At 42.7% G+C, this 12,044-nt stretch overlaps 1 protein-coding gene across 32 annotated transcripts in view; it reads left to right on the plus strand.

Annotated features, from left to right (window-relative positions):
* ADAMTSL1 (ADAMTS like 1) overlaps positions 1-12,044 on the plus strand; it is a 627,217-nt gene that overhangs the window by 509,842 nt on the left and 105,331 nt on the right. For all 32 annotated transcript variants that reach the window (XM_074994936.1, XM_074994935.1, XM_074994939.1 and 29 more), the window contains one exon: positions 5,370-5,671. In XM_074994936.1, the coding sequence (XP_074851037.1) occupies positions 5,370-5,671 (302 nt within the window). The remainder of the gene's footprint in view (positions 1-5,369; positions 5,672-12,044) is intronic.

Below are 12,044 nucleotides of genomic sequence, written 5' to 3' on the forward strand. Positions count from 1 at the left end.
CATACCTCTTGAGTATACTGAAACCTGAGCTAGCTCCATATACCTCAACACAACCACACTGTGCATACTCTATTACCCCTAGGACTAGTGTTGCCCTTATTTTTGAATTTATTGGAGCCCCTCTCCCCTTTTCTCTAAGAAGCTGCGGGAGGAGAAGAGGTGGATATGGGGGAAAGAAAAGAGTTTTTAAAACAGAAGCCCTGGTTATTCATTTCAATGTTGGGCCTCGCACCCCAGCCCTCTCTACCCCAAATCCCTTCACAAACACTGATTGCCCTTCAGCTTCCTTCATTTCTGACTGAGATCAGTCTGCGGCTTTGAGAACACGGACCCTAGAATTTGGGTTGGGCCTCTTGTTCCGACATGCCTGATCATTGGCAGTACAGGAAAGTTCTTTAACTGTCAATCACCGCTCTACCAGAGCCACTAAGTCATTGTAAGAGAAGGGGTCATTCTGGCTGACCCACCCACGCCGCTGTGGCAGCAATCCCCTCATGTACCTGTCGAGGACAATGGCCTCAATAATTTTTTCTCAGCTGTGAGCCTCAGGCTGCAGCCACTTCCAGGCCAGATGGATCAGGTCAGAGAGTTGGGACCTTAGTGCTTTGTCATCCCAACTATCACCACTCGTGAAACCATTGGGCCCTTACGGCTACTGTTAGCCCAGAGCATGCCAGGATCTCAGCTTTCAAATGGGAGTAATTGGCAGCTGCTTTCTCTATGAGATCAAAGTAAGACTGCCGGGCCTCCCCACACAGGAAAGGGGAGAGAATTCTGGCCCAGTGAGCTTGGGGCCAAGCTTTCCGCAAAGTCATTCTTTCAGTGGCAGGAAGATAGGCCTCCACATTATCATCCACCAACATCTGCTGGAGGTAACACCTTGCCCATACGGGTTGGGTTCCACATTGGCTGTGTACCTGAGCTACTAAGGCCTTCAGCTGGCTCACCACCTCCTGCAGGGTGGCTCAGTCCTGGGCTGCTTGGCTCATCAGCAGCTGTTACCTTTCCTGTTGGAGCTGAACCAATTCCTGCTGGGCAGCCACTTGTACCTGGTGACCTCCTGTTGTGCCGTGGTGGCCTGCACCAGTGCATTCACCAAGTCTTCCACATTTCCTTCTGCTTTAAAAGGGGATCAAGTTACTCGTCCCAAGGGTTGCCACAAAGCTGCATGGCAAATCCCACCACTGACACCACATGTGGCAAAGGATCCTCTTTCCCTGGCCAGTGTTTGGGCTGGCAGCCTTCCTCCTTTGCCAAGGGTTTGGGCTTGCAGCTGGTTTCTAGGATGGTGAGCCCAACCACTCCTTTTAGGTCTCCTGCTGTCTCTAAATCTATAACTGCTGGTACTGTTAAGTGTCTCACTCTTACTGTTTCTCTGCCTCTCCTTCTCCTAACTGGGATGGCTTTTAAATGCTTCCAGCAGTCTGACGTGTAGTCCCAATTTGCCTGCCAGTTCACTGCCAGCTGCTCCTGATTTTCCAGCAGCCGTACACCTCTAATTAGCAGGCCTTTCACCCTTTTTGGGCTCCCTTTTCCCTGCTCTGTAGCAGCCCTCTGGTCTGAACTTGTCACAATGTATAGTGTATCTAATATTATCCATTTTGGGAATGGTTGTTTACCACTCTCCAGAAAATCTTATATGGGGGATATGTCTATCTCTGTGAGAGCTCTTTTACTGGGTCTCAATTTTATACCAACACCATATGACAGTCAGAGTCAGCAAGAGACACAGTCATGACTTAAAAGGTATGGGCTACTCTTTCTAATCTGGCTGGTTTTGTTAGGATGTGTGGGGGGGCATGTTTAAAAGATATTTCTGTGTAACTCTTGACAAAAAAAACTTTTGTACATTAAACAGTATACCCAGCTTTTAACATGTTACCATAAATAACCTTGATATGAGCCATAAAAAAACAAAGGGCAAACAATAATATCTGGATGCCAGATGGCACCAGTATAGTGATGGGGCTGATTCAATAAGAAATAAAAGGAAATTCCTAACATTCATGTGTGTGAACAGAACCCCCAGGGAATTGCACACAGGCAAAAAGACCAGAGTGCCAGAGGCACTTAAGAACTATTTACTATTTTTAAATAAAAGTCATGCACACACACATTCATATAGTTCATTTTTATTAAAATAGTTTCTCTCTTGAATAGAAAGTATTCGTTACTTAACAAGTTAAAGTGAACTAAAACTTCTCCTGATGTAGATGAAAAAACTCAATATACGATTGATTGATTTTTGTCAACTATATCAAATGACCACGACTGGTCTGTCACTGATTCTCGCCATCAATTTCTGGAGGAAAAGAAGCAGCAGCAAATGCCAGGAAACCTTCTTCCTGTGTTGGGGTTTAATCGGACCCAATTAGGTCGTAAGTACAGCTGCATGAAAGATCATAAAGGTGTTGAACTAAAATTAGTTAAAGTTTGGGTCTCTTTGGGTGTGTCTACACTAGCACCCTACTTCGAGGGGAGCATGGGAAGTAGGGTGTTGGGAGATTATTAATGAAGGGCTGTGGTGCATATGCAGCACATCATTAAGCTAATTCTCCCCCATGGCAACTTTGAAGTGTTAAACTTCGAAGTGCTGCCTCATGTGTAGCCCAGGCACTTCGAAGTACCGGCAGGTTAGCCATGCGTACAAGTGAGCCGCAGCACTTCATTAATAATCTCCAACACCCTCCTTACCGTGCTCCCTTCGAAGTAGGGAGCTAGTGTAGACACAGCCTTCATATAGAAGGACCCCATGGTGCTTTAGGAAGTTAATGTGTATAGTATGTACATACTATATGCTGTGTATTGACACAGGTAACTCTCTGATGCTCTTTTGGCTGGTCTGCAGCTGGTTCTCAGCTGGAGCTTCCATTGCATGTCCTTCCTCTGCCATGTCTAGCCCACACTGAGCTGAGTTGCTTCCTTTTATATGGGCCTAGCATTCTGAGCATGTCCAGTACAGCCAAAGTGAGTGAGACTTCCTCCCCCGCCCCAGTGTGGTGTTAACCCCAGTCAGAATAATGTGGGGGTATGCACACACCATCTCAGTGTCTAAATTGACATCTGTGATTTTTCAAAGGTTTTGAGGACCCAGATCTTTAGATGAACACCAGAGTAACCCAGAGAAGAATTTAAAAAATTAATGGAAACTTAAGAAAGGAACAAAAGGAAACAGAAGGAAACAGAGGGAGGAGTGACAGTGAGGAAAGGGAAAGGGTTTTCATTCTGCACCTTACTTTTGTGTATGTTCTTCATTCTCATTCTGGTTCTTCGTAACTTGCTTGTGGATACCCAGATTTTCAAGGAGCAGAGCCCCTCTCTCTGTCTCTCTCTCCGGTTGTATGAAATGTTCTAGAACTTTCTTACAGCTGAGCACCATCTGTGGGTTTCATTTTTTGTCCACTGAAGTTATGGATAGACTGTGAATGATGGCTCAGGCTCCAAGTTTCAGCCTCCCACTTCTCCAGTTTCTCTGCAGCTACTTTTACAAAGTAAAGTATCCGCTGCTGCTCAGCTGCCTTCTAGAGAGTTTTAAAGTTAAATTAATGTGATCATTTCATGCCAAAACAAAGCATGGACATTGTCACCACCAATATGTGTTTAAAATAGCAAAGTCCATTATGTTGTTTTTTGTAAATTATATGATCTTTAACTAAAAAGCCACATTTTAAATGCCAATCATGTTGAAGGTTAGAACTACCTCATACAATTATAGAAGATCATGCCATGTAAAACTGAGATTTAAAATACCACACAGTACAGCACGTGAGACAGCAAACAGAACTGTCTGTCATCCTGTGTTTTCAGTATGAGTGTGGAAAAATTAAAATGGAATCTAATGATGACCCCTTGCCAAAAATATTCTTGGGTCCACACTTCGGCAGATGCAATTATTTCTTCATGCAAAAGCCTAGACATGCAAACAGTGCTTGTGTATGCAAAGCAGGTGAATGGTTGTGTGTCCAGTTGGCATGCACAACTGGGCTTTCACATACAAGCGCTATCCAACTGAACAGGTAAATTATTTTATGTGCAAACTGAAACCTTGATGGTGTGCCTTATGAACATTTGAAATACTTTTATTAAGTGCCTTACAAATTCATGTTTTATGCTGTTTTTGTTTTAATTGCAACATTTCCTTAAATTATATTTTCATCAAGATTTGCTAGCTATGTTAGTAAACCAATGAGCCAAAATCTTAAATCCAGAATAAATCTATTGAAGTCAGTGGTACTACTCTGGATTTATTCAAATCCAGCGCACAGTTCGGCCTGGTGTATTTATCGCATTATTATGAGCCTTGCACATACACTAAATGGTATAGCAAAAATCTTTTCCACTGAAATGGGTCCTGTGCAATTTGCCCCACACCACCAACTAAGAAAGCATATTAGAAAATACACTGCCTCTTTTAATACAGGTGCAATTATTTCTTCAATGGAGCATAGGAAGTTCTTGTAATAGGAAAAAGGATGTATGGCCCACCAGATGAGGGACAAGGAACAAGTAAATCACTTTGTTTACAGTATGTAACACATTTTTCTTTGTCAAATATCCTACTTTTCATCTCAGCCTCTTCACTTTTACTGGTTTGTCAGTGCCACTGCCTGCAGAGATACTCCGGGGGGAGAGTGGAGGAAGGAGTGGCAGACAGTGATTAGAATTATATAGTAATTCCTCACTTAACGTTCTAGTTATGTTCCTGGAAAATGCTACTCTGAGCAAAACTGTGTCAAGTGAATCCCATTTCCCCATAAGAATTCATGTAAATGGGCAGGGAGGAGGGGGTAAGTTCTAGGGAATTCTTTTCACCAAACAGAAGACGTTACAAACATATACAGTGTAAGTTTTAAATGATTTTAAACAAACAGTTGGATACCATACTCACCGATGATGATTGTGAAGCCTGGTCGAGGCAGGCTGTAACGAGATCAGTGTGTGGGCATTTGCCACCTTTCATCTGCCTGATTTTCCTGCTGGGAGGTGGGACTGGGGCTTTCCCCCTCACCAGCTGGAATGCCAGGTGGGCAGAGTGGGGTAAACCCTAACACCCCAACCCGACTCCTCAGTTGGATCACCAGGCAGGCCAAGCAGGGTGACTTAAACATCCTTGGGTAACTTTAAATGAATATGTTTTCTATTAGATCAGCAACCTAAGAATGAAGCCATGTTAATCAGGATTACTTGAAGTGTGGAGTCACTGTACTGTTTACTCCCAAGAACCTTAAGGCACCAAAGGTGTGTGACTGTGATGAGCGCACTTGTTTCCAAGACAAAATGTGATGTCGTCTGTAGCCATTGGACAAGGGATGCTGCCCTATTTTCTTAAACTTTGCTGCTTATTTTGCCCTGTCTCTTGCTTCCCATAGGTTTATTCCTGAAGCTTGGTCTGCCTGTAGTGTCACATGTGGGGTGGGCAGCCAGGTGCGGCTCGTGAAGTGTCAGGTGATCCTGTCTTTCTCTCAGTCTGTGGCTGACCTGCCTATCGATGAATGTGAAGGTCCCAAACCTGCATCACAACGAGCCTGTTATAGTGGCCCCTGCAGTGGAGAGGCTGCTGAATCGAACCATGAGGAAACTGAACTCATCTATGGGGGCCTCCAGGATTTTGATGAACTCTATGACTGGGAATACGAGGGCTTTACTGAGTGCTCAGAATCCTGTGGAGGAGGTGAGGATGATTTGATTTGTGCTCTGGTTATTTGCTTTCCCCTTTTCTTGGATACAGTGCATGGGCACCGTCCGAATTAAAGGCTGCTTTGCTACATCTGTATGAAGAATAAAAAAGGCTTCAGTGGGACACTATTAAGAAAAAAAACCATATGTATTTCCCATTTGGGTCCAGTGAGTATTGAATGCCATGCTTGTGCTGCCAGCTGTGAATTGTTAATGCAGCTAATATTGCTGTTTAGACATGTAAAGACTCACATTTTATAGTTACACAGACATTTAGCATAAAGTGATCTGTGAGAGGAATTAGCACAATTTTTATGCTTGTCTCTTGATGTGATCATGTATGCAGAGACATACAGACCCAAATCTGGCACTGCAGAGTCATTTGCTTACTGAACTACTGGGGGCTCTGTAATTGGTTTCTAGAGCTTATGCCACCAACTGACATTGGATCCCAGTGCAAAAAGAAAACATATGGCAAAAATATAGCCCACTATTTGATTGTCTAAAGTTTAACAGCCTTGGCACTGGGAGAGTCTAAAGGTTGTTGAAGGTCACATGTTAGACATATAATGATATTTATTACCACACTGTATTCTTTTAATTTGGGTTTATACTATCTTATACTATCCAGTTGATTGTGGAAAACATTCCCATCGCAATTGTTTAAAACCGTAGGCTTTTCCAGCTGCTGCTCTTTTAAAGGCAATTTTCTAGCTGTTTACAAAAGAATGCAGATAAATAGTCTGGCCAAAAGAATCAATTTTCTTTATTAAATAGTAATGATATTGCAGAATTGGAAAAGGGTCAGTAGTGTGTTGAAGTTTAATAGTTGGCTAAATATTGGTCCTCCAACAGTCAAATATGATAGAAAAAGGTTCCAGAAGATCAAAAAGGATGCAAAGCATCTCTCAAAGTGATTATATATTGCTGGCTACAATACTTGGCATTCGATTGTGGTTAATATACAATTCTCCAACAGTTACCGCCATTATCTTCTCCTCTGCTTATGAGGTAAACTAATACCAGTGGATGTTGACTGATGGCAAATGCTGACTTTTTAGTAGCGACAACTGTATTTTTCATCTGACTTGCCAGTAATGATTTGTAAAGCTTGTACTTTGAACCCAGAATCTTGAATAGCACATGTAATATCTTCTTGAACTAAAAAAAAAAAGATTTCAGTACATACAGTGAGGATATAATATGCCTACATTTTCACACAGAGCATACATAAATTATCATGATGGAAACAATTTCCTTATACCAATTTAATATCTTTTGATTATCAGAAAAATGGATATCTGGAAGATTTCTTATATATTTAATTTTCTGGTCAACAGTTGCTACAGTTGCATGACAGGTCAAGATAATTTTATTGGTTTTGTACTCTCAGGAGATGAAATAGGATAGACATAGAAGTAACCTTTCGCCTCAGAGAGGTAGCAACCAGAAGGAACTAGTTAGTAGTTTCGTCTGCAGTTAGTGGCTGCATTTCCCAAAGCTGTCATCAAATATCATATAACAATTACGTTATTCTGGTAGATATAAACACAGAAAATCCCATTTGCTGGTATATTGAATGTGAACTTCAACATCATAGATTTGTGTCCCTCCTTCTCCCCTTGTTATGTTTTTATTTCCCTTTCATGAACTGTGATAGGTACTTTGAACGAGAAAAATTTGAAGCAGGAGAGCTTCACTTTGGTGCAATTCTGTGCCATAAATAATGTGTAGATGTTAGCGGACAGAGGAGTGAACCTCAAGCGTCCTCTGGAAAGTGGAAGTAGCAGCCTTTTCTTAATTTTTGTTAGTACTTTCCTGCAGCCATTTCTGACAGGTAATTGAAGAGAATTGCTGGAGGACATAACAGTGAGGGAGCTGTGCTAGTCTATATACTATCAAAACAGAAAAGCAGTCAAGGAGCACTTTAAAGACAAACAAAATAATTTATTAGGTGATGAGCTTTCGTGGGACAGACCCACTTCTTCAGACTATAGCCATATTGAGTCTGTTCTGGTATGGCTCTGGTGTGAAGAAGTGGGTCTGTCCCACGAAAGCTCATCACCTAATAAATTATTTTGTTAGTCCTTAAAGTGCTACTTGACTGTTTTTTTGTTTTGGAGGACATAAGTGATTCTTATGTTGATTTAAAATGTGTCTTCAGTTACATGCATTGGCCTTTCAAAAATATAGGGACAGATTATTTTAGCCTGCTGAGATGCTCTTTAAGAGTGTGAGGAAGGGTGGGAAAGGATATGTTGTTTTAGCCCCCTTATGTTCCACTGATGCCAGGGAAAGCCTGAATACTGTTTAGTTCCTGGCACCAGTTACTGCAGTGTATGTCCTATGACTGTGGCCTTCAGGAGCCAGTTTGGTAGCCAGGAATGAGATGAACTCCAGGGCTCTTTAGCCACCACCCCATTTTCCACACTTATGCTGGCAGACAAGATGGAAGGCAGTGATTGGAGCCACCATGGTATTCCTGTGCTACTGTAGTATATCAAATGAGTAGGATCATAGCCGTGAATTGGGAGCGTAACATTTATAGGGAGAAATCGGCTTTTCACACACAGACTATATCTACACTAGAGAGTTTTGTCGACAAAACTGGGGCTTTGAAGTCAAAACTCACAGCATGTCTACACACAAAATGTATTTCGTTGACAAAACTCGACACTTCAGCCAACAGCATTCTGCCTTTTCCTGATGAGCAACAATACCGTTTGTCAACAGTTTCAGTCGACAAAATAGCCATGGAGACGCTCTGGGAGACCCTCTGTTGACAGGGCTTCTGGGTCACCGGGCAAACGTTTGCTGAGCTTCTGGCTGACTGTTCTGTCGAGAGAGCAGTCATGCAGTCTGGAGTGGATCACTTTTTCAATCCACTTGTGTGTGTGGACTTGATCTGTTGACAGAAGTTTTGCCAGAACAGCTCTTACAACAGAAACTTCTGTTGACTGGTTGCTGTAGTGTAGACATAGCCATAATGATTTAAAAAAAAATAAAAATCTAATTTGCAGTGCATATCTTGGGGAACTCTTCATTTTCATTAGAAATATAAAGTGAATTAGGGTTTGCTTCTGTTTCCCAAGACCAAATCTTCCCTCTTGCAGCACAATGCAGGCAGGCTAGGAGCCAGACATGTACAGGGTGGGCAAAATGTAAGAACCAGAGCCAACAAACTGTGGTGACATGTATTCACTGTTTCCACTTGGTGGTGCTGGCAGAATCATGTCTGCTGTACTGAGTGCTAACCATGTTCCTTGCTTAAATAATCGTGACCACTGTCGCTCTGGGTCTATCCTATGATATTAGGAGTGGAAAAATGCCAGTTCAAGTTTGTGCCCTATGGCCAGATGGTATAACTTATCCACATCATGAGCACCACAATTTGCACATTGCATTTTGGCTTCTTATGTCCCTGCTTCAACAATAGGTATCTGTGTAGCAGGGGAGGAGTTTAACCCTAAAAGTTGTAAGGTGCAACTTACAAAATCGTTATAATGTTGCCAGCTTGTAGGCAGTTTAGGTGGCACATACAAACAGTCTGTAATACCTGAGTCTGTTCCTGTGCTGACTAGTTATTTGAAGCTCATCAGTTCTGAAAGTGCATGCAGCATATCTTGAATATTGGGGTACATCTGTTATGATAGTGCATATGTTAGAATATTAATTTAAATTTTCTTTTGGCATTGCCAGTCAACAGTAATTGAAAATGACAGTTACTGTGCCTGCAGTTCATGCAAAATATTTTGATTTTTGACATGATTTTAGATTTGCAGTGGCCTGGTTTTAGCCAAATGCAAATGAACACTCTGCTGTTAGCATTCCGCCCCATGGGCAAGGGATGTTTAATAGTAAATTTCAAACACTTCACCCTTCATTGACATAATTAGCCTTATAATAACCTACAAAGATGTTCGTGTTTAATTTTTAAAAATAAAACAATAGCTTATTGAGAGATTAATATAAATGTCAGTGATTTATTTGTATGAGAGAAACCAAAGAAATTGCCTACATGTTGCCTATCTCTAAACATTCAATAACTGTCTAACCAGGTCACTTTAGGCTGAATGCATTATCATATGTTCTAAAGTGAATGCTGTCTTCATCATTCAAAGGTCTTACAAATATTCGCTGCATAGCAGAAAAGGTTGTTCAATCCAAGTGAAGCAGCACTGTGCTCAGGATATAGGGCAGTATCGGGGGGTGGTCTCTTGTACAGACTTAACCTTACACAGTATGTTATGTGAAAGCAATGATCAAGGTGAGAAGGGGCTGTCAATCAATAAGGTTGAAATTCGAAGAAAACAGATTGTGTTACTTCCTATCAGATGAAACCAATGCATTTTACTGAGCTCTCTTACAACAAGGTACAGCAGTGGTGGGCAACCTGTGGCCCACAGATCTATGTGGCCCGCTGGGGTTCCACGCTAGCCTGTGCACCCCACCTATCCCACCCCCCTGTGCCTCACATGCACTGAGGCACTGGAGACCTGCACTTCCTATTTCTCCCCCTCCTCATTCTAGTTCTAGGAGGAAGAGGAAGAAGTGGGGATGGAGCATAGTGCCCAAAAGTGCTGGGAGGGAGGGGAAGGAATAAGAAGTGTGGGGATCCAGTGCCCCACTGTTCGAGGTGTGGGACAGGGGGAAGAGAGGGTAGGCACAGGCCACAGGTGGAATCACAGTGGGCAACAGGCTGCAGGCTTCTCACCACTGCCAGTCATGAGGCTAACAGAGAGAAGGGGCACTGGCTAGTTGTGGTTGCCCATCACTAGGCTAGAGGTAGGTCTGGACTACACATGTGATGGGAAACGCCTTCAGATTTTCGGATGTACATTTTTGCATCTCAAGTCAATGTCTGCTGTTTTTGTCTAGCAGCTTCAGTACCTCTTGACCTACTTTGAAGGGAGGATGGTAAGTAGGGCATTGGGAGTTAATTAATGAAGTGCTGCGGTGCATATGCAGCACTTCATTAGGCAAATCCCCCGCCTCCCAGGGCAACTTTGAAGTGTTTAACTTCGAAGTGCCGGCTCACATTTAGCCACGGCTCACCCGCTGATACTTCAAAGTGCCTGGGATACTTCGAAGTCCCTTTACTCCTCAAAATTTTGAGGAGTAAAGGGACTTCAAAGGACTCCAGGCACTTCGAAGTACAAGCGGGTGAGCCGTGGCTAGACGCAAGCCAGCACTTCTCAGTTGCCCCGAGGTGAGGGGATTTACTTAATGAAGTGCTGCATATGCACCGCAGCACTTCATTAATAAACTCCCAATGCGCTACTTACCATCCTCCCTTCAAGGTAGGGAGGTAGTGTAGACAAGTCCTAAATGTCCCATTTACAAAATAGGGGTCTCCTTTATAAGTATTTAATTGGAACATCACGTACTGTGACCAGATAGCAAGTGTGTAAAATCATGATGGGCGGAGGGAAATAGGTGCCTATGTAAGAGAAACCCCTGAATTTTGGGACCGTGCCTACAAAATTAGGCCAATTGAGCCTTCTTGTCATACTGCCTTCAGGTAGGCAGGGAAGAGGGGGAAAGAGGAAGCAATGGTGATTGTGGCAAAAGGCTTGCTTGTTTCTGGAGAGTTGTAGGAAGTATATGTAGAGGTTTCCTGTTAAAACCAAAGGGACTTGAGGCCTGTGATTCATCCCCGTCCCTCAAGGCCAACATGCCAGGAGAGACGGTCCTATTCGTTAAGTGTTCAACTTAGTGTCCTCATAGTGCTACCAGTCAGTATGGGATACTTCACACTGTATGCCACATGGCTGTAAAGACTGAGCAGCAAAACCGCAAATTTATCATGTCAGCATGCTCATTGTGGTGGGAGCCCCTCTGCCTTCCTGTGCCCCCAGCTGCAGGTTTGGCAGCAATGTCTGAATTGGCTCCATTGATCATGCTGAATATCAAACTGCCATGGTACATACCTATGATTTTCTGATGTGCTGAGGCTCCCCGGCTCTCTCAGAGGTCCAGAGAGGCCAGGGCCACTTCCAGTTTTTGAGGCCCCTCACCATAATAAAAATAAAAAATGTCGACACATGAAAACAAAATTAAAAATAACAATCCTGAAACGTAATTTGAATATTTTTATTTAACAAATTTTTTTTAGTCTTTTTCTGTGCCCATACACTGATTATTGAAGGATATGCATAAAAACAAGTTGTAAAACTTATTAAATGTGAAAAATTAACTTGTCTAAATTTATTAAATGCGAAAAATTAAAGTGTCTAAATTTGAGGCTTCGTTTGAGCTTGAGGCCAATGCCAAATGGCTTCTGCATCCCTCTTCTCCCAGAATTAGCCCTGGACTCTTCCACAGCAACTTAATAGGACCCCTGCAGTGCCTGTCTACACTTCATAGTC

This window comes from Carettochelys insculpta, chromosome 5 (assembly GCF_033958435.1).
Source record: "Carettochelys insculpta isolate YL-2023 chromosome 5, ASM3395843v1, whole genome shotgun sequence".
NCBI lineage: Eukaryota > Metazoa > Chordata > Testudines > Carettochelyidae > Carettochelys > Carettochelys insculpta.